Here is a 22125-nt window from a genome sequence, read left to right as displayed (position 1 = left end):
AAGTCTATAGAATGCCTTCCAGTCGAGATTAGTTTTGGTGATGGCAACATTTCCCACCAAATCCAAAGAAATAAATGAAACGGCACCGCATGGACGTTCAGGAAATAAACATTACTTGGATAGCACTCATGTCATTAGAAAGTTGCAAAATGTGCACTAAATTTCTAATCCAAACAATATTAATTCATAACATGTATCAAAGTGCAAATGTAGTCATCATTAAAGTAATTGTGTTGTAGTTTACTTTGATCAATTTTTCAACATTTGTCTTTACAGTCAACATCTAGTTAGCAAGAAAACATTATGTAGTAGACTAACTGACCATTTTCTTTTTTAGTTTTCTTGTCAGGTTTTGTGGTAAATGTACATCAACTGGCGGTGCACTAGAATCAACCATAGTAGCAAACAAAACTTCAAAACTACACTGAAAATAGGTTTTACATCATCTCTACTTACTTTTTGGCTTCCATTACAAAACACCCAAGACACTTTTCAATATTTTTAAGGATAGGGCAACTATAACGGAATGGCCCTGGCAACTGGCAAAAATAACAATGCGTGCAAACAATTGACAATGGGAGTGTCTTTCCATTGTTGCCAAACACTCATATTGAAGGTAGAAATTTTAATTGACTGTATTCAGCGAACAACTTCTCCCACAATTCATTTCGCGAAATCACGTCCATCGTCATATTTCCGGCAAACAGATCATGCGTTGAAAACATGCCGGGCAAACACTGTGCGAATGGTCTTCCGAAGTGCTACAGCAACCACAAAATCGTCAATAGTGTGTAGAGTGGTAAAATGCGTGTCGAAGGAAAGATTCACATACAGCATCATTATGTGTGCAGCAATTATGAAGGTAGCAATGGACCCACACTTGAAAGTCCAGCTTTTATAAAAGTTTGGCATTCAAGTGAATAGGTAAGTGATTTAAATTCATTTTAGTTAATCCTATTTCATTTTACTGTTATAATATTTTAACATTCGGAGTGTTGTCTTAGGTCGCGATACTTATTCGCGGATGCAGGAAACCGATAATGAGCTAATGTTTAAATTTTGTTAAGCGATTTCTCCTTATTTTAATGAATACGCATACCTGTTGCCCCAAATACAATATATACACCTTTCGATTTAGTATAAAGTTAAACGGTGACTGCTTGAATAGTTTTGCTAGTTAGAATGCACTTTCATATGTAGAATTTTTCTTCTTTTCTGTTCGCCGAACTTCATCATGCGTATCCCAAAGTGCACTGCGTGATGACGTGATGATGAATATCATTAATATTGAATGTTAATCTAAAATATACTTTCGACATGCACTTAAAGCTGAAATATGCAGGAATACACCAAAGCAATTTAATGGTGGCGATCCACTTTCATTAAATTCCTACAATCCGTTGTAACTATTACTTTGGATGCGGTAAAATAACATTAAATTATGAAAAAAATGATGGCTCTATGCATTCTATTTGTTTAACAAATGAAACAGTTTATTCCCTTTCGAGTATTGATCAACTAATGTTAATTAACTACTGGTTTCTTAAAAATAATAGATTTATAATCAGTTACTTATTATCCGTTGCTGTCACTTAAACAATTTTAAATATGGGGAACAGATTGTTGACTGTACGAAAACAAAATGACCGCTGGTCGACCATTTATATTTCTTCGGAACTATGATTACTTCTATCTACACCCAACACATGGAACCGTGTATTCATTATCATCGACGTATTTTCGGATAACCGATGTTGTCAGTTTAAACACCTGTCGATGTGTAATGAATTACTTGATTCAAGTAGGTCAACTGAAACGGGAACTACAGTTTCTCTGAAATGTATAGGTGCGTCTTTATCAGAAAGCAAATATATTTTTAAAAAATTAATGTTTAATATATAGAAGTTCAAACAATGAAAGTTAGTTTTTCATGCTCAATGTACTACTTTTAACATGCCCATGTTCAACACATTCATCTAACTTGGTTGATATTAAAGACGTTAATAATAAGTACTGCCTACATTTTCTTGCAATATTTCCTCTAAATCCGTAACGTTATATTACATGATAGCAGAAAAATATAGTACGTTTTTTTTTCTAAAGTTATAAACAACAAACAAATGATGTTCTGTGTTTTAAATCTTCGTGTTTTTTTTCCAAAAAGTTTTGAAAGTGAAGAAAGACATGGCTGTAAAAAGAGAAATAGTATTATGTTGTTTACTTTGTCATTATATCATGCCTAACTATTTGTAATGCAAGCTGAGCAAATGAAGGGATGGGATAGAATTCCTATCAATCCTGGACGTGCAACTACATTATGGCGTTTCATTGAGTCTCATCGATTTTATTGTATAAGATAAAGCTTAAGGCACTACAGGCAAAACTCAAAGGGTCATAGGTTGCCTAACGGTAATGGCTAAGTTGGATATTCTTTGTCCAAATTCTTGACTTCCACAAGACGAGCAAGGGAAATTTGCGATTACTATCTTGTCTTTGAGGGGGAGAGAACGTGCCGTTTAGTGCTTTTTTTTTTCAGGACATCCAGGAAGAGTCGTCCACTGATTGGCCATTGTCTCTACCTCCTCAGCATCTTCCGAATCTGGAAGGTCGCTGAGTAGGCGTCCTCCTTACGTGTCCATTTCCTCTGGTTCTGTCGGCAGACTCGGTATAAGCAGCGGACCTCAACGCGCTGCTTGGTATTGTACGCAATCTCTGGCACTACATGCTTCACGACCACTCCGGGAGGGGAGCAGAGACGGACTGGTGTTCCGTGGAAGGGGAAGGGGAGGAAGAACAGACGCAGTTGCACACAGACCAGCAGCGAAGCGTGCCTCAATCCCATACACCTTGTGGAACGAATTAAAAAGCTAAACCGCGTGTTTCCCTCACAACATTCGCATGTTTTGCTGCAACCGAAAAAGTCCACCGGTGCCTGCGTAGCGCGGATGGTACTCGCTTGAGAGAGAAGGGTCTGCTGGATGCAACAATGATGTTTTGCCGGGACTATTGTTGTTTGATTGTTGTTGTTCTGTGTCTTCCGTGTTTGTCGGCGGTGTCTTTGCTTCGCCATCATAGTGTTGGTGATCGGTTGAAGGGTGATGATTTCGGAACGACCAAGCATGAAGTCATCGATAAGCAGTGGTACAAGGACAGTGCGACGGTGTACGACGCTCTATACAGCTGCCCGATGACCGACTTGATGACCTGTTGGAAGGAAAGGATTGCGGACATAATCGACTCTGCGAAAAACTCTTCGGTCAATGTTCTCGACGGCGTTTCTTTCGTCAGGGATGATGATGATGATGATGATGGCAGTGACGGCGATAACCATATCGAAGATGAAGAGGGAAAGTCTCTGAACAACACATTCGACAAAAAACTCAAGGTGTTCTTTCGGAATCACTACCTTCTTGTCAATGTCCTTCCAGGGGTTGCTTTGAGATTTGCCAGGAGCAAGTCTGATCCCGAAACAGTCGACATGGGGATGGAAATATACGAAACGGAAACAAGGGGTAAGTTTATTTTTATTTCTTACTTCAATCATTTTAATTTAGTTAGTTTCTATTACCTAAAAATTTAACAACAAATATTCCCCATTCCTTATTTTATATAAAGAGACATAGGAAGACGTCTGTCCATTAGCAATGAAAACAAAACCCCATATTGTCGGTTACAGAATTACTGAAATTAGTTTTTCACTAATTATTTCCAACAATGTTACTCCATATTCAAATTTTATGGCGATAACCTAGCACATATTCCACAACAGCGTATATTACACCATACACGAGTTCATATACATACAACAGGCATAACAGCAAAATTTTGATCACTGCTTGCAGACCTCTATTTCGCTTGTGAGTGTTGTGTATTTCTACCATGTTTTCGCTTGAAAAATTGTTGTGAGGACAATGTTTATTCTCTCGTAACTTTGTGGTGGGAGGCTGGGACATTGAAGTTAGTAACACTTTAAAAGGAAGATAGGGATACTGTGAGAATGGCTATTTTTCCATGTTTTTATTTTACGCCGCTTTCTTGCCTCTTGAGGATAATCGCGACTATTAGGATGAAATTGACGAACGAGCAAGCATAGAACCAATGTTCGTGCAGCGACTTTAATCCGAAACCCTCCTGTGACAAGATTGTGGGTCGACTCTTATGCGCTCGGTCACCAAGTGCATACACTTTTACTGCTATTCATAATAGATCGGTATCAATTAAAATAATACCATGTCAACTTAATAAATTGTTATTTTAACCTGGGTAGTTTTTACCCGATTTCTGTCGCCAATCAGTGACTTTAAATAGAAAGTAGTGGATCAGAAATCTGTCTCAATGTTAGGGTTATCACACGTCCTCTTTCCACCGGAAATATCCTCCTCTTAGATAATAAAAAGGACATCTGGGCGAAATTCCTTTTCAGAGTAAATATGTCCGGATTTTCTACAAATCCTTAACAAGAAATGTAAACCGTTAAAAATGAACACGGCAAGCCCCAGCATGCTCGCCAGATGTCACGCTAGTTGAGGTGTCAATACGATCATCGATAAAATTGATACTCAAGAACCGTCAGTACCGACCAATGGATCGATATCAGAATCCACACACAAGTCTTTTCTCGCGTCGAGTAATATTGGATCCGAACTCATATCTACGTTCATTTGAACGGGTTGTCTTGCATCGTCTAGTTCAGTTGTCCCCAAAGTGTGCGCTAAATGTTTCAATATTTTCACTAAATGACACTTACTTGTTAGTCTATCCATGGTTTTAGAATCGGACCATCGCATAAATCCAAATATGTGCTTATGTAGTACTTTTTACACATAAAATGTTTATGGATTTCAATATAGGCTTATTTTTTAACTTAAGTCAAGCAACCTAACCCACTAATTGAACGTTGCAAGTGTTAGTTAGATAGGTCTACATTCTGACTAGGGCGCCGCGGAAGAAATTTTGAAACACTAAGGGTGCCGTGAAACGAAAACATTGGGAACCCCTGGCCTAGTTGATTTAGCGTGCTTTCTTGTTGTTTTTTCTTTAGGGCGCTTTCAGACCGAAGCGAAGCGACAGGCAACACATATCTCTACATTCAAAAATAAATTGACCCGAAGGGGCACGACAAGGTATACATGTCGCTTGTCGCTCTGACTGTGCCGTTTTATGAATGACGTGCATCGTGTTGCCTCGGACTGGTATTCGCGCATGCGATGTGAATGCTTGCTTACAGACTGAAATCGCCCGTGTCGCTTGTCGTCTCGGTGTGAAATCCCCTGTAGAGTTGAGTTTGAGTTTTTGTTTTAAGTCCACTTTATGCACAGAAAGGCTAATCGGGACTGGACCTATAGTTTAAAGTGTAATCCGATCTACTATGTGCCTCCACCGGGTATCGAACCAGGGACGCCTTGGTTACAAGCCGACGAAACTACCAATGCGCCATCGGGGAAACAGACATTAGGAAATAGAAGTGCCGAAACGATACAGATGAACTTTTAAATATTTCAGAGCGACAAGCAATACGGAGTTTTCACATTTAAAGCAACACGAACCCCTTCAGTATAATGCAAGAGATTCACTGGGCGAACAATAGACCGAGGCGATACGCAGCACGATATTGAGTAAACTGCCCAGTCTGAGCGATATGTGCAGCTCGTTGTGTTGCTTTGGTTCGAAAAGTTGCATTTATTTCTTAAAGTTGGTTTCCAAGCGACGCGTGTCGCTTGTCGCATGTCGCTTCTGCCTGAAAGCCCCAAAATATGTTTCGTGAGAACTTTCATTAAACCGTCAGAAGATATTGTAATAAAGCATAAACAAATATGTTGAAGTATATAGAAATTCAATAGATATGTGTTAAATTCATTTAATGTTTTGCTGGAGGAAAAAATGTCCCCTTTTCACTTCGCAAAACATGGTTATCCTACTCAGAGTTGTAATCATAAAACAAACGGCATCTCATTTATCATTAACATCTCGTCTCTACTATAGCGGCAAAGCTTAATGCAGCTGTTGGTACCGTAAATTATGGAAATCCTAACCCAGTTAATGGGTGCAAAAGCACTGAAAAAAAACAGTGCCTACTTCCCTGGGTGCGAATGTCACCTGCAGCGCGAAGAAATGGAGCATCTGTTCTTCGGTCCAAATCAGGCTCAGTTTTTACATATCAGCGTCCTGGGAGCAATAAAATAGTCATTATGAAACTAAAACCTGCCCGTATCCTGCTCGGCAATTTAATTAACTTGGGTGAGTGATACCCTTTTAACACTGAGTGCCAAGCTTCTGTGCAAGATCTTAGAATTAGTTTTATTAGGTCCTGTTTTTCCTGCATTGCGAAACAAGATGTACGAGGGGCGTCGCAAATGTCCACCCGAATAGCCTACACAGTTAGAGAGAGAGAGGGAGAAAGCGAATGAGAGGGAGAAGAACAAAAGAAAGTAGAAAGATGGTTTGATTTTTATTTAGCGTCGCTTTTCTGCTACTTTTGGCGACGATGATTATGAAATTGATGAAGGGAAACTCACAAATAACATCCACACCCAGGCTGGAATTCGAACTCGGGATCTCTGGCGTCGTAGCGCCCTGTGCTAAGAATGTCGGATGTAGAGAGAAAAATAGAATGTCTTTAAAGAAGGGAAAGAGATAGAAGATTTAGACACTGAGATGGAGAGAACGTGAGAAAGAAATTGAAGAAAAATAAAGAAAAAGTAAGAGAAACAGGAAGAAGAAGAGGGCAATAGTTTCATACACATTTCTTCAATTTTACACAAGAAACTACAAGGTTTACAACGTTCGTCGAGGTATTTTCTTTCATCGTGGAATATATTTGACCGGGAAATCATGTATTTTTCAAGAGAAATATCTCACCGACGCACAATTGCCATTGCTTTCATTTGCTTGCCCTACGACAACCGGATGCTGCGTACATTTGATGACGTAAGCCCCTGTCAGTGTTTCAAACCCCCCCTTTTTTTACTATGCTTGCCTAACGTAACCAAACCTAACCTAACCTTATCGGAAATGGTTCGTGGGGCTATCGGTCAGCTACCGTGCATAATGGTTCGTGGGGCTATCCGTGAATGGTTCGTGGGGCTATCCGTCAGCTACCCGTGCATAATGTACAATTTGCACAAGTGACGAACACGATAGTAGGCATTTTTCGGTGAAGGATGTTGGAGACACTGCATGCCCACTACGGTAGTCAAGATTTGCCCGCCATGTTCTGTGTTATGGAAGCGAAAAAGGGAGTCAAAGAAATTACTTTCTATGTGAAAAATAGTGGTTTTTTCGTGTAAAAAGCATAATGGCACCTTGAACTACGTATGTTCCGCAATACACAATTGGTAAGTACGAACCATGCGAAACACAAAATATCCGGTTTTAATGTGTCTCCGATCTATGAACCTGGTACCGAAAAAGAGACTAAGAGAGGAGGGAAGAAAGAAAACTAGGGAAACAAATAAAATAAGATATGGAAAGGAATGGAGATAGAGAAAGAAAGGGTTAAAGACATGGATAAACAGTAAAAAAGGACGAAATATTAGAAAAATTGAGGAACAGAGGAATGAAGAGAGAAAAGGAGAAGAAAGAAAAATATAATCTTATTAGCTATGGCCAGAGAAGCGGAACCCACATGAACATATTTTACCCCCTCCCCAGAGCCGTATTCTCTTTCGATAATGGCCGTGTTCTTATTTGGTCTTTTATTTTTTTACATGATTTTACTACATCATGTTATTGCATACTAAGAACAGAATAAAAATGAACACTTTCTGATTTAAAGTGTGCATTGAAATGGCTGAACACTTACCAATTCCGTTGTTCTTCCTGGATGGAATCTCGGCGTAAAGGCAGTACCCTTGCAGATGTGTCCTATGTTCGTGTTGTCCGGTACTGAGGTTAACTTTGAAGTAATTTGGAACTACTCTCAAGATCTCCCGGCACTCAGACAAATGTTCACTTCGCTGATCCGTTCTTATCGCCATAGCATTCTTCATTGTTAGGTTAGCATTGTTATTCGTGTTTCAACAGTGCTATTTACAAGAATTGCGTCTAAATCTGTGTAATAGTATTGATAGATGGCAACCTCCAGATAAATTAGAAATAAACCTCATTACGCTGAAGAATTTTACTGTATTATACTTTGGTTCAACTTAGTGCATTGTAGCTTATTCCTACGCCAAAGGGGCTTCCACTATAACTTAGTGGTAACGTCGTTGCCTTGTAATCAAGGGGTCCCGGGTTCGATACCCGGTGGAGGCACATAGTGGTAAGGTTATGTTATGTTAGGTTATGGATCCAGTGCCAATTTGCCTGTGAGAAAGTGGACTTAGAACAAGACTCAAATCCAAACTCCTACTCCATAGATATTCCATGCACAGCTAGCTATCTATCGTTCATATGTATATATGTGCGTGTATTTGTACTTACACACACACACACACACACACACTTGATGGACGTGGACTACACACGTTTTTGCTTTCTGTCCGATTAATATGCAACTCAAAGAATCAAGGATAGTCTTTGTACTACAAGTGTAGAATAATAAAAGTAATTTTAGCAATTGAGGGCCTCCCCCATGGCGCAGTGGTAACGTCATCGCCTTGTAATCAAGGGGTGCCGGGTTCGATACCCGGTGGAGGCTCATAGTGGTTCGGATCCCACTTTAAGCTGTAGATCCAGTCCCGATTAGCCTTACTGTGGACTTAAAACATCAAATCAATCAAGCAATTGAGTTTTCTATAATAATAAGCTAATAACACAACTTTTAATTTGTTAGAGTTCTGAAAATTCTGGAATAATGCTCTCAGTTTGGAAATAATTCTTAAGGAAATGTAGCCTACTGATTTACATAGAAAAATTAAAAATAATAAGAGACAATTGGAAGTGAAAAAAATGATCGTTTTCAAATGTTTGCAGTTGAATTCAATTTATCTTGGAAGAACGAAGAAAGTTGCCCAAGACAAGTATTTTTACTCGAGAGAAAGACATGATTCTGCTTTCTCGGCTCCAATTTAGCTCTCTCTCTTTCTCTTGTTGATTCTTCCTCTTTCCCTTTGTTTCTATTTTATGTCCTCCTCTCCGTTTTATCTTATACTTCCCGCTGCCCCCCCCCCCCTCGTTTTCCCTTTCCACCTTTGCTCTAGCTTGTCATGGGAGAAAGATATCGGTCGAACATGTATTTTCACGTACTTTCTTAACGAACGAAGCAAACAGAACAGACTTGACAATGTTGAAGGAAGCGCAATATTTTTTCCTCAGTCACTATGTGTACAGTTTTACCATATCAAAAGACGAAAACTACTTAAGCAGAACGGCATTTGAAGAAAATAATCACCTTTTCACATTTTTAAATTTATTTTATTTATTTTAACGCAACGCCTGTATGCGATGTAAGCGTAAGAAACTAACAAGACTATGAGTTATGTGTTCAAGACTTGGATGCTTCACGTCTTTCCGATTCTACGAGTAGTATAATCTTGTAATCACTGGCTCTCAGGCACTGATGTGCGTCTACGGGTCAACAACGATAGTCTACATTCTACACGTAGACTATTTTAAACATGTAGATGACGCAATATATGTAAACAACATGCCGAAAGGTGATAACACAGAAAAGAGCATTGTAGAAGTAGAAAAAATTACACTGCGTATCAGTTGCTAATGTGTGAAAAAAACTTTTATACTCTTCCTTGCAATTTTGAACAATTTCTCACCTAAGCCTCGCGACAAGTTAAGTTTGCAGCAAGTTTTATGTATTAATCCACGCGAGAATGGCGCTCAGCATCTCCCGTGACATTCTTGCCTCAACCGTCGAGCTGTTCATGTCACAGGCAGCGAGAAAATCGGCAGTATTGCAGCGGAACTATATTCTGGGCGCACGTTTGGGTCTACATGTGTGAAATGTTGCTGCAAACTTAACCTGTCGCGGAGCTTAGGAAAAAACATAACGTAGGAAATATTCTACTGTTTTATGGGGAAAAAACTACTTTTTGCCTCACGACTGCCATCTGTTGTTTTTCTTGCATACGATTTTATCTTCTTCCATGGTTGATGAGAAAAGAGAACAGAAATTTTCTTGTAAATAGGATTCTTGTTAGTTCGTTAGGAACAAATATAGTTAAAAATGTCACTTTCCTTTCATGAAAGACTTGAAAATTAAGTTTAATGTACTTTAGATTGTCTATGTATACTACAACCCAATGTAATCTACGCGTAGATTACGTGTAGACAACGCATGTAGACGTAAACTTATAGTGTACGGCACATCACTGCTCTTAGGTTAAGTTCTCTGTGGGAGCTCATTACAGAGCGGTTTGAATCCCACTTTAAAAAATATTAGCCTATCAGGGCATAAAGTGTATTAGAAGCATATTTTGCATGAGTGTTTCTTTTTGCTTTTCCTATGATCTGTTATCAGTTCATCTTCATCATTGTGATTTGCCTGTAATAGAAGTAAAATAACTAAAATTGAAATGTTTACATGTCTCTGTCTTGCAAGGTTGAGGATAAATGATGATGAAAAAGGTGTGTAAAATTATACTTATGTACGTTATCCAGTACAGGAGTTCAAAGATAAAAAAATACCAAACCAGCAAGAAATGTTATGGTGAATAATTCATATCGTAGGAAGTATGCGTACAAGTGTCCCCCCCTCCCCGTCCAATTGTTGCTTCTCCCTACCCAAGCATCAAAATTGCACGTTCTTAGAAATTTGCTTCTAGCTCCCGAATGAATAGGAGTTTCGGAACCGATATTTTTTTGTTTTATTTCTAAAAGAGTGCTGAACACTTTGTAGATATGCTCTATATGTTACATGTGTTATGTACTTTACCTATTTACTATCAAAATCGTAAAGTACCGAAGTTTTGTGATGTCTTTCGAATTTCACGTTAAGATTGGGAAAAACGTTCCAAATGAAAGTTTAGAACAGTTCATAAGCTTTTTAGCGGTATATAGATTTATGTACTTGCATGTACAGGTACTGCAGAAATACACTGTGAAGCACCGAAAGTATCATACGGTGAGGCACTCAGTATTGGAGGTTGTCGGTTCCCAGGTCTGCCACTGTATCACTACTTTTGAATCCGTAATCATTTACTTTACAAGCTTTACCTGCAACTTCCAACCCAAAGTATTAATAATACTCATTATTGGTAACGACATTATGTATTAATATTGACTTAATTCCACATTACATGAATGTAAGCACAAGAGCACTTCCTTTACACATTAATATAAGTACACTCTCTTAACTCCCAACACCGTCTCATCAAGACTGTGTTCCCACTATTGTTTTATGTGTCCGGTCCTGGATCCTTTATTTATTTAACCATTTCCCCTGTCCTGAAAATATGTAAGAACAGTTACAAATCTCTGCTCATGACATACAAAGTTTGTAAGATTGATTCGTACTCATGAACTCTTGTTTTCTTAAGCGTGGTTTTCCTAAATATTTCTGAGCACTGTAGTATTTGAAATAATCCTCTGGAGGTAAAATTCCAGAAATATCTTTTGATACATCGAGTTGTTACATATAAAATATCACCATTGAGATACAGAGGAGGCATACCCCCTAAAAGTCTGCCTGCTTGTGAACCGATACAGATTCAATATTATCTATCCCGCCGCTAAAAGTATGTGGTGTAATACAGAAAGTGATTAGGTTTGATTTTCGTTATTTAGAGTCGCTTTTCTTCCACTTTCGGCTAATCGCGAAGGTGAGTATGAGTGATGAGTGCAGGCCATGTGGCACGAATGGGAGAGGAAAGAAGAGTTTGCAGGATTCTTGTTGGGAAACCTGGTGGTAAGAGACCTGTAGGAAAGCCAAGACGAAGATGGAGGGATAACGTTGAGATGGACCTGAAAGAAATCGGTAAGGATGGGAAAAATTGGACTGATCTTGCCCAGGATAAGCACAGATGGAAGGCTTGTGTTGCTGCAGCCATAAACCTTCTGGTTTAAGAATGCTAGAGAGTTAGTTAATTCATGACATGTGGATGCCGCTGCAAGGAACGTATCCGCACAGTGACCAACATGATCGTCTTTTGTTTCACGGAAGAGCATGACAAATCCTCGTCCTACTTCGGCCGACGCGAATTTCCCAAATGCATGGAATCAGCACCGAGAGAAATAAAAAAAGATAGAAAGAAAAGTGGGACATGGAGGAACCACACACACCCTAAAACTAATTCATGTCCAGACGAACGAGGTGTCCTCGAAAAAAAAACTGACCCTTTAATTATTTTGTGAAACACATGGAACCTGTAGCCTTGGGCATAACGGCTCAGCATTTCGTGTTAAGTATGCAAGCCAGGGCAGCAGGCGGAGAGAGGAGAGTTGGGGGGGGGGGGACGACTCATCTTCGTTGCTGATTGTTTACCTGCGTACGACTTTCGACAACGTGCTTCCTTTCCTAACCAGTGTTGCAACCTGTAAATCCAAAAAACAACCGTTACAGAAACAATATTATTTCTAAGGTTGGTGGTATCGCAAATTTGCTATCACGATAAGGCAGTAAGATCTCGTCATTTGTGATACAATATATATATATATATACAGGGTGGCTCAATAAGTCACTTAACACCCTCAGTACAAGGCCACTGCGGCATGGAATTTGAAATTGGCGATGTCCAATCGTTATCTGGCCAAGAGGGGGACCACATTGACGCCACCCACACGGTCGGCGGCCATCTTGATGTCCGCCATCTTGAATTCAACTTCAGAATTCTAAATGGAAGGGGGTCGTGCGACATATCAAAATGGGCTAGAATTTCACGAGAAATGCAATGGTGAAGGTTTTTCCGACGTATTTTTTAACCAGTAAAAAGTTATGACTGAATTCTTGTACAATTTGCTCCTTTTCGAGGTGTTAGAAAAATGCCTTAAAATTTGTTTAGCGCTTCGGTAATGCATCGAGATCAAAGTGACGTCTATGGAGAGACGTTCGCATGCCATTGCACATTATTTTAATTGGATACATCCATGAAGAGCTGTGCATTATGAATGGTTGTCGCGAACAATTTACAGGTGTGACGCTTCCATTGAATTAAAAGTCCTTCACAGTGACAAGGCTAATGTTTATGTTCATAAGGAAGTTCATAAACAGAATATTCGATGATTTTTATATAACCCATTTTCGACAGATCAAAGCTGAATGGTTAGTGTTGTAAGTTAATGGTGTGGCGTGCTGTGTGGAACACGATTGGTTAGTCAATTTTCCATCAACGGAACCTTAAATGCTTAGGGTTACTTGGATTTGTTAAATAAACAGTTTTTTTCATCCTTGCTTATGGAAGAAGGTACTTTTTACAGAGTTTTTTCAATAGGGAAGAACACCAGAACACTTATGGGAACGTTATGAACCAGTTTTTGTCCAAAGTAGTTATCAGATGACAAGGGTCACATATTCTGTTTATGAACTTCCTTATGAACATAAACATTAGCCTTGTCACTGTGAAGGACTTTTAATTCAATGGAAGCGTCACACTGTAAATTGTTCGCGACAACCATTCATAATGCACAGCTCTTCATGGATGTATCCAATTAAAATAATGTGCAATGGCATGCGAACGTCTCTCCATAGACGTCACTTTGATCTCGATGCATTACCGAAGCGCTAAACAAATTTTAAGGCATTTTTCTAACACCTCGAAAAGGAGCAAATTGGTACAAGAATTCAGTCATAACTTTTTACTGGTTAAAGATACGTCGAAAAAACCTTCACCATTGCATTTCTCGTGAAATTCTAGCCCATTTTGATATGTCGCACGAGCCCCTTCCCATTTAAAATTCTGAAGTTGAATTCAAGATGGCGGACATCAAGATGGCCGCCGACCGTGTGGGTGGCGTCAATGTGGTCCCCCCTTGGCCAGATAACGATTGGTCATCGCCAATTTCAAATTCCATGCCGCAGTGGCCTTGTACTGAGGGTGTTAAGTGACTTATTGAGCCACCCTGTATATATATATATATATATATATATATATTGCATGGTAGTGTAGGCCACATCTCCTCTCCACGATACATTGAATCATATTTTTCTAAAAAGAGAATATGTTGCGGAACTGTAATGTCATGCAGAGACCCTGAAACATACATTGAGAGCTTTGCTATTTCCCGGAATTTACACATTATTCACTAGGGATGATCGAAAAAAGGGATACAAAACCTACAAATTCCAGTAGGTAATTATTAGACGAATACAGACGGAGTCACGTGAAAGGACACTTCATACACTACTTTTCAACATAGTCCCTCCCTTGTTCAGGCATTTATCCCAGCGTCGCCCGACCCTGTGGCCGAGTGGTTAGCACATCGCGCTGCGACGCCAAGGGTCCCGGGTTCGAATCCCGGTCGGGCTTGGTTGTTTGTGAATGTCCATTCATCAATTTCATCATTTCATCACTCATCCCCATCTTCGCAAATTAGCCAAGAGGCACAAAACGCGAAGTAAAATAAACTAAATCAAATCAAATCAAATCATTTATCCCAGCGCTACACGAGGTTCATGATGCCCGTTTCATAGAACACAGCGTCCTGTTGTCGGAGCCCAACCCTTGCTTCGTGCTTGACATCATCATCATCAGTCCTCTGAGATGCTTCTTCAAAGGAGCGAAGAGATGGTAAGCTCCGGGAAGTATGCTGGATGATGGAGCACATGACACCCAAAATCCGCCAGGCCAGGACGTATTGGTTGGGCTCATATATGTACGTGAGGTGTAAAAAATAGGTTACAATGGCCATAAATTTAAGTGCAGTAATACTATATACCCATGGCGCAACAGTGCTTGAGGTCCTCACTCCCACATGCTCCAGCAGGTGGAAGATCATCATGGGGTGACGTGTGGTCAGCACGATGAACCCCCAATTGTTGTTGTAGGTTTCCATGACCGGGTTACGCTACTTATACGCAACTCCTTAATTTCCTCACGATGGTGGTTGGCCACCGGCCCCCACACGGGCCGAAATCCCAGGAGAAGAGTTGTTACGCTTGGCTTCAGGAGACTCGAACCAGTGATCGTCACGTAGTCCGAGCCCAAAACCGCACGTCCACGGTGCGGGACAGTGTTTTGGTTGCACGTGTAGTTGTGTCCCATTCTGACCGGAAGTAGCTGCGCAAAGACTGTTCAAAATGGCCGTACGTATTGGTCAAGAGCGGAAGCATTGGTTGTGATTCGTTTTTTTATGTTTCGGCGTTCAGATTCATAGCGAACCGGCAAAAGTTTATGGAGAATGGTTGATGTCAAGGCAGCATGTAGCGAAATGTTGTCGTAGCTTTGAAGCGACGCAGTGAAAAGTTTCAAAGTGATCCCATCAGCTAGAAAAAATCTGGAAACTGTTTTCTCGAACGCGACTGGTAGAATACCTCAAGCATGGCGCACTGTTAATGCCGACGCTTACCAGACACTTCAGCATACGGCTGACCATCGGAAGGAAACGGCCAAGTCTTCTACGCAGTGTAATGTTGATTCTTCATGATAATGCGCGTCCCCATACTCACGTTAAACAATTGCTTATTTGCGAATGTTTCGCTGGGATTTGACACCAATTAAGTTCAAACTTTTCTCTGCTTTAAAGAAACACATGTTTGGACACTACTTTCAGAGCAATGAAGATGTGAAAACTGCTGCCTCCAAATTGTTCCCGAAATCTTGATGCAAAATTTTGTTGAAGCGTAGTGAGCAATTTAATCTTACTCTGTGATAAGTTGATTGATTGATTTATTTTACTTCGCTTTTCAGCCACTTTGGGCTAATCGCGAAGATGAGGATGAAATTGATGAAGGGACACTGACAAAGAACAAACATGTCCAGGCCGGGATTCGAGCCCGGGATCTCTGGCGTCGTAGCACGGTGTGCTAACCACTTCGTCACGGAGGCCGGCTCTGTGATAAGTGTTTGAACAGGAACGGTGATCATGTGCAATGTACCCGGTTGTGCAATGTAGCCTGTTATTTACAGGCTTTGTAACATTTTCTCTGACCACCACAAGTACTTTAACTCTACAGAATATGTTCCACAAATTTCAACCTGATATGTTCCAGATAAAGTTTCGCGTATGTAGTGGATTTTTTCTACAGTTGGCAACCCTCTTTCTAAATAGACTACATCTTCATCCCAGTCTTCTGTCGCCAGAGGATATCGAAGTTCCTCCGATCATTATTAACAGAACCTCCTTCTACTCTGTCGCCACGACTAAGGATATTATTACTTCTGTTCCTAAGAAAAAAGGAGGAAGAAGAATGTCCTACAAAGGTCTGCGTAAGGCAAACAAGCAAATCTTGTTTCCAATTGGATATCACGGGCAATATTTTCCCACTTTTTTACTTGCCAGCCGAATGATGGAATATCGTGATGCGGCGAGGGAGTTAATTCGTGCAAAAACGACTAACCATGAGGGGAAGATTTGCAATATTTGTGATTTATTGAGGTAGTGGTGTGGGATTTTTGTGTGCAAATTGTCGCACGGTCCTCACCAATAACTCTTGTCAGGCGACCAGAAAAAGGTTTGTGTGGTTTTTGGTCGGAAAACGTGCGACAGTTCGCTGATTTTTCGACACACGTTATTCCCAATTGATTTTAGATGTGCGTAGATATCTGCAGAACAGTCCAGTCCTTTCATCCTAGATTTCCTTGTTCGATAACCGACGTAAAACCGTAGGTGAGTGGCGATTAACTTAATTGAAACCGCACAGGAAACTGACTGGTATCGGTAACATTTGAAAAACCGATCTGATACTGACTTTATATTTTGCCACATCGCACGTTTATGAGTTCTCCAAGGTGGTTGCAGAAGCAGTGAACAGTCAGTCATTGGTAGCCGAAATTACGTTACTAAAAGAAACACAGAATTTTGAACTTATGAGAAAGTGATCAACGCACTACATATTTATGAAATTTAGTACAGAGCTTCTTAACAATATATCAAGCAACAAAATTCGTAATATAATTTATCTTAGCTTACATCCACAGGTTCACTTGAACAATTAAATTGTATTGCAATATAATTGTTACATAATATATTATAATAACAATATTTTGATGGCTACTCATTTATGTATTAACTTTATAGGCACAAGTGTAGGTACTTCATCATCAACTGACAACAGACTGACTCTGGAATCTATCTTCTCTCTCTTCGCCCCTTGCGCCTTGCCTTCAAGTACAGAGGGGTGGAATACACCCAAAATGTCAACCTCTCTTCTACATAGTACACCCTACACCCTGGACTGCATTTTCCAGACTAACGAGGCTATGGCGTCTTGACTCACAGTCAGTATAATCCTCTGTGGGGTTGGTGTGATGTCTGTGTGTATTTGTGAGTCTCCTATCTTCAATATCATCTTATAAGGATTCATTCCCATCTTCGTGATTAGCCAGGAGTGACAGAGAAGCGAAGTACAATAAAACCAATCGCAATCAATTAAATTGCAGCGAGTGTATTGGATTGCATATTGTTCAGGATATGAACAAATTTGTTTTTGGAGAGGCTCAGAGAGGTTAATCAGGGCTGGGCCTACAGTTTAAAGTGAAGTGGAATTCAAACCACTGTACGAAGTTGCTGCCCGGGGCTCGAACCGGGCACCTCTTGATTACAAGGCAATATCGTTATCGCTACGCTGTCGGAGAAGCTTACTTTTGAAGAAGAAGAAAGTAGTTTACGTGGCAGAAGACAACAAGCAGCATTTTAGGCATAATTTATTTTAAATTTGGAAGATGTATATAAGAGCATAGATTCTATGTAAAGGTTTAATTAATTTACAAGATTGCATTGCGTCAACTCCAGAACTTCATTTGAATATAAGAAAACAGTTCAAAGTGCTTTTAGTTAACGAGCTCCAAGTGTTTTGAATCCTGGATATGTTAATTTTAAGTTAACTTATGCGCAGATAATTAATCGAGACTTATCTTTTTATTCAAAATGGAACACATGAATGTGTCTGTAGTGAGAACCATACACGGAATACATTCAATGGAAACTCATAGTGCTGTCCAATTAAGGCAGCCGGAGTTGGTGCTGGTAACGTCACCTCCACAATAGCTAAGGTCGAGAATATGTGAGGCTCGCGTATGTGCTCCCATGGCACAGTGCAATGAACAGGGGATTCAATATAAAAGCAACATACAATTATTCACAATGCAACAAGTGCAAACGCAGTTGCATTTCCAGTAAGATTCTTCTAGTAGTAACATTTTTAAGTGTTGCTTTCCACATCCCTACACCAGTCAGCGTGAATCAACAGCGACACGCCTCGTGGCGTGTGGTTTATGGCAAGGCTAAGGACGGGGGCTATTCCTGCTGCGAGTGTCTGTTGGAGACGATTAGGTCATGCATGTTCGTGCGTGGAAATTGTCCTCCTCTGACCCCACATTTTGCAGGTCCTCCGTCAAGTAACTCGAAGAAACAGGATCTCAGCTAATATGGCGCTCCCTGGGAGTGATGAATCACACACAATTTTCATGAAGCTCCGTCACTTCAGTGATTTTCAATTTAAACTTAATTAAGAAAAAAAGAAGTCGATTCCCAAGGTCTATGTCCATCACGCTTCCAATAATATGCCATAATCCACGTATATGCGTTTATGTTCATTAAAAAAAGAACCTCATTAAATTTACTATACTTAAAAATAGCAGTCAAAAGTAACTAAATCAACATAGTCACGTTACACAGGCTCGAGGATTTGTATCGCAAAACCAACTGATTTGATATTCTCACTATTTAATACAGTGATCCCAACCGCGGCTTCTTAATTTTAATAAAATTCATATTAAATTTAAATCAATCGGATGGCACATGCATCTGTGAAACTTATAGGGACAGGCAATAATAAAAGTAGGTCATCAAGCATCGACTTTTATATTGTGGGCGCATCAGCACATAGGCTATTTTTCTCTGTCACTCAATACGGGGGCAAGCCCCTTAAGGCTAGGCTGACCCTTTGGCCGACGCCAGGGCAGCTGTTCTCGAATTTTCCACTTCTTTAGAGAAACCACTATGAAATTCCAAAATCCGAAAAATGACATATGCTTCACACGAATGCTCTACACTCAGAAAACTATATGCATCATATCGATTGATGCACTAAAGTGTGTTTTATGGCTTATTCAAATAATCAGATTCATATTTGATGCATTTGGGTGCATTTTTGTACGTCGTGAAAGAAACACCAAAGTGCATCATTTGATTCAAGTGAGGATTTCTTTCAGTCGAGATGCACTTCAATGCATCAGTTGATGCGTTTGGATGCACCTTGATGCGTTTTGATGCACCATAATGCATCTTTTTTTGATGATGCACTTAAACGTTTCGTCTGAGCTACATAAACTCTGTAGCTCAGACCAAACGTTTAAGCGCATCGATGCAGGAAGGTGCATCAAGGATCATCAACTTGAATCAAATGATGCACTTTGGGGTTTCTTTCACGACATACAAAAATGCACCCAAATGCATCAAATGTGAATCTGATTCTTTGAAGAAGCCATAAAACACACTTTAGTGCATCAAACGATTCATTCTGGTGCATCAATCGAAATAATGCATTTAGTTTTCTGTGTGTAGAAGGAATTCCAAGCATATGTAATTTTTCATATTTTGGAAAACCATAGAGGTTTTTCGAAAATAGTGAAAATTCGAAAACAGCTGGCGTCAGTCAAAGATCCAGCCGAACCTTAACTATAGAAACCGAGGAGAGGTCCGTCAAAACTTCCCAAATCAATTGCTAAAACTAATACAAGACAACACGACCCCACAAATGATTATCCTGGCCGCGGGTCCAGGCGCCAGAGCCTCGTTGGTCTGCAATAAGCAGTGTACCGAGGTGTACTACAGGAAAGTGAGGTTGACCTTTGGGCACCTTCTCAGAAGGTCACCCCTTCGCCCCTGTCTTCTGGAAGACCTCCCCAATGACGTAGTGGTAATCAAGGAGTCCCCGGTTCGACACTCAGTGGAAGCACATAATGGTTCGTATCCAGTCCCGATTAGCCCTTCTGTGCATAAAGTGGACTTAAAACTCAAACTCGATTTTATTCGGGGAGAATACTTTAAGACGTACTGAATAACTGCACCTCTGAAATCATCATCCACTATGATTACATGACCACCCACACGCACTATGTTGCGTATGAAATGACATCATTGCGTGATACTGTACGTTTACGCATGATTCCAAACCCTCGCCGTTATGCACTTGCGCGCCAATGCCACTAATTAAACTTTTTACATTAAAGGTTTTCTTCACCTTCCTTTAATAAATTTAACTGCAGTCTTCCAACGCAACCTCTAAAATAATGAATAAAGATTTGCTGAAAAGATTTCTGCCCATGCTGAGCTCATGCTAAGCTTGCAGATTCAATTCAAGTGCCATAAAATTCGCGCTTTATCCGATCGTCCTGCGCCGACAAGCGTAACAATTTATCCGAAAATGAAGGAGAAAAGAGAAGGTCACCTGTGCTTCCAATTAGAACTGCCAAAAAGCAAGCAAGCATTGACATTCGTTGCGTGATGGAGGACGTAACTGTTGGGGATCAGTTGTTTTTGGCTATACTGGAAAGGAACCGCTAGTCATTGAATTTAAAATGTAACGGCAATACAGTCTTATTAATATCCTGTTCCTTATGTAACGTGCGAGGATAGTAAAGCTTCTGGCTTCAGGCCTGTGCGTTTCTTGTGCATGAATTGTTCGCTTCACGTATTTCTTTGTTAAGACGTTTTTTCATCTTTCACGCGAACTTTAAGAAAATGAACAATTATGTTTTTATTACAGGCTTGCTAGGTTTCCTTTGTATGTATTTTTTAAACTTTTTTGTTTAAAGCAACGGTGGTCAAGTCGATGGGCCTCCCCGATGGCGTAGTGATAACATTCTAGCCTTGTAATCAAGGGGTCCCAGGTTCGATACCCGTTGGAGGCTCATAGCGAAGTCAATCCCCGTGGCGGGAGTAGTTAGCATAGCACAGCGTAGGGTAAGACATGGATGTTTGTGTTTATCCACTGTTTCCCCACCTGTACTTCCCTTCACATGCCTTCACGACAGTGTGCAGGAGCTAATATAGTTTTTCTAGTTTAGCTAGTCTATGCTACCTAGGCTTGCCATATTTTTTTGGGTCCAACCTAGGATATATTCGCGATCAACTCGTTACTGCTGAATTTCAGGTTTTTTTACAAAAATAAATTGAAATTACTTAACACCCTTAACTTTTTATTGGAACATGAAACTATAAATTGTACAAGAAAAATATTAACATTATTTTCTAAAATCCTTCAATTAATTTTCAAATGTTTAATTGAATAAAACATTTTCTGATGTTTAGGAAACCTCTCTGTTGTAGGTAGCCTTATCTTTTAGTTGACTCAGTTGTACTTTTCACTAGACATGACTTTTTTCAGAAATGGCTTGTTTGTTTTCATAACATCATAAAATTCACAACATGAAAGTTCTGAATTAATATTAACATTCAGCAGATGTTTAACAGTGGATACTAGAAGTCTACCGCTTTCTGCAGACCAAATATTCCCCATAATTGAAAATACTCTCTCAACTGGAGCAGATGTTCTAAGCAAAGACATAGGAAACTCAACCATTTTTAGAAATGTTCTTGCGTGAAATACCAGTCTTTTGAAACACCTTAAAAATTGCTCGCCACTTCTCTTCAATAGTATCTGATACTTTTTCAGAACTTGAACCACAACCTACCTTTTGGTTTTGAATTACCTTGTTCAACAATGTACGTTCATCCAATAGGTCATCAATATTTACGGCATCTTTTACAATTGCATTAATAACTTGTGCACTCTTTTGTAAATCAGAAGAGGTATAATCGATCCTTATAATCGATCGATCCTTGCCGGTCATAAATTTTGGTCGTGAATATTCTATACCGCTAGCTATTTTCATATTCAGATTCTCAAAACCCCGGACAGCACTAAAAAACCAGGACTGTCCGGGCTAATCCCGGACGTATGGTAAGCCTAATGCTAGCTAAATAGTTTTTCTATCTCTCTACGTTAATGTCAAGGATGAAGATGAATAATGAAATACACGTACATTCGGGGACACGTACAATGAAAGATTCGATCCTGGGAACCTTGTTTGTTTAATTTATATTCTGTTCTTACACTACTACATTGTTCCT

General features: G+C 39.8%; 1 protein-coding gene across 2 annotated transcripts in view; it reads left to right on the top strand.

Moving 5' to 3' along the window:
• Positions 1-2814: 2814 nt before the first annotated feature.
• LOC146003153 (uncharacterized) overlaps positions 2815-22125 on the top strand; it is a 28863-nt gene continuing 9552 nt past the window's right edge. For both annotated transcript variants that reach the window (XM_083141337.1, XM_083141336.1), the window contains exon 1: positions 2815-3512. In XM_083141337.1, coding sequence (XP_082997463.1) covers positions 2987-3512 — 526 coding nt within the window. In that variant the 5' untranslated portion in view covers positions 2815-2986. The remainder of the gene's footprint in view (positions 3513-22125) is intronic.

The sequence above is a fragment of the Lepisma saccharinum genome, chromosome 19 (genome assembly GCF_977018435.1).
Source record: "Lepisma saccharinum chromosome 19, izLepSacc3.1, whole genome shotgun sequence".
Taxonomy (NCBI): Eukaryota; Metazoa; Arthropoda; class Insecta; order Zygentoma; family Lepismatidae; genus Lepisma; species Lepisma saccharinum.
The sequence above is the reverse complement of the archived record's forward strand: the minus strand, read 5'-3'. Positions and strand labels throughout refer to the sequence as shown.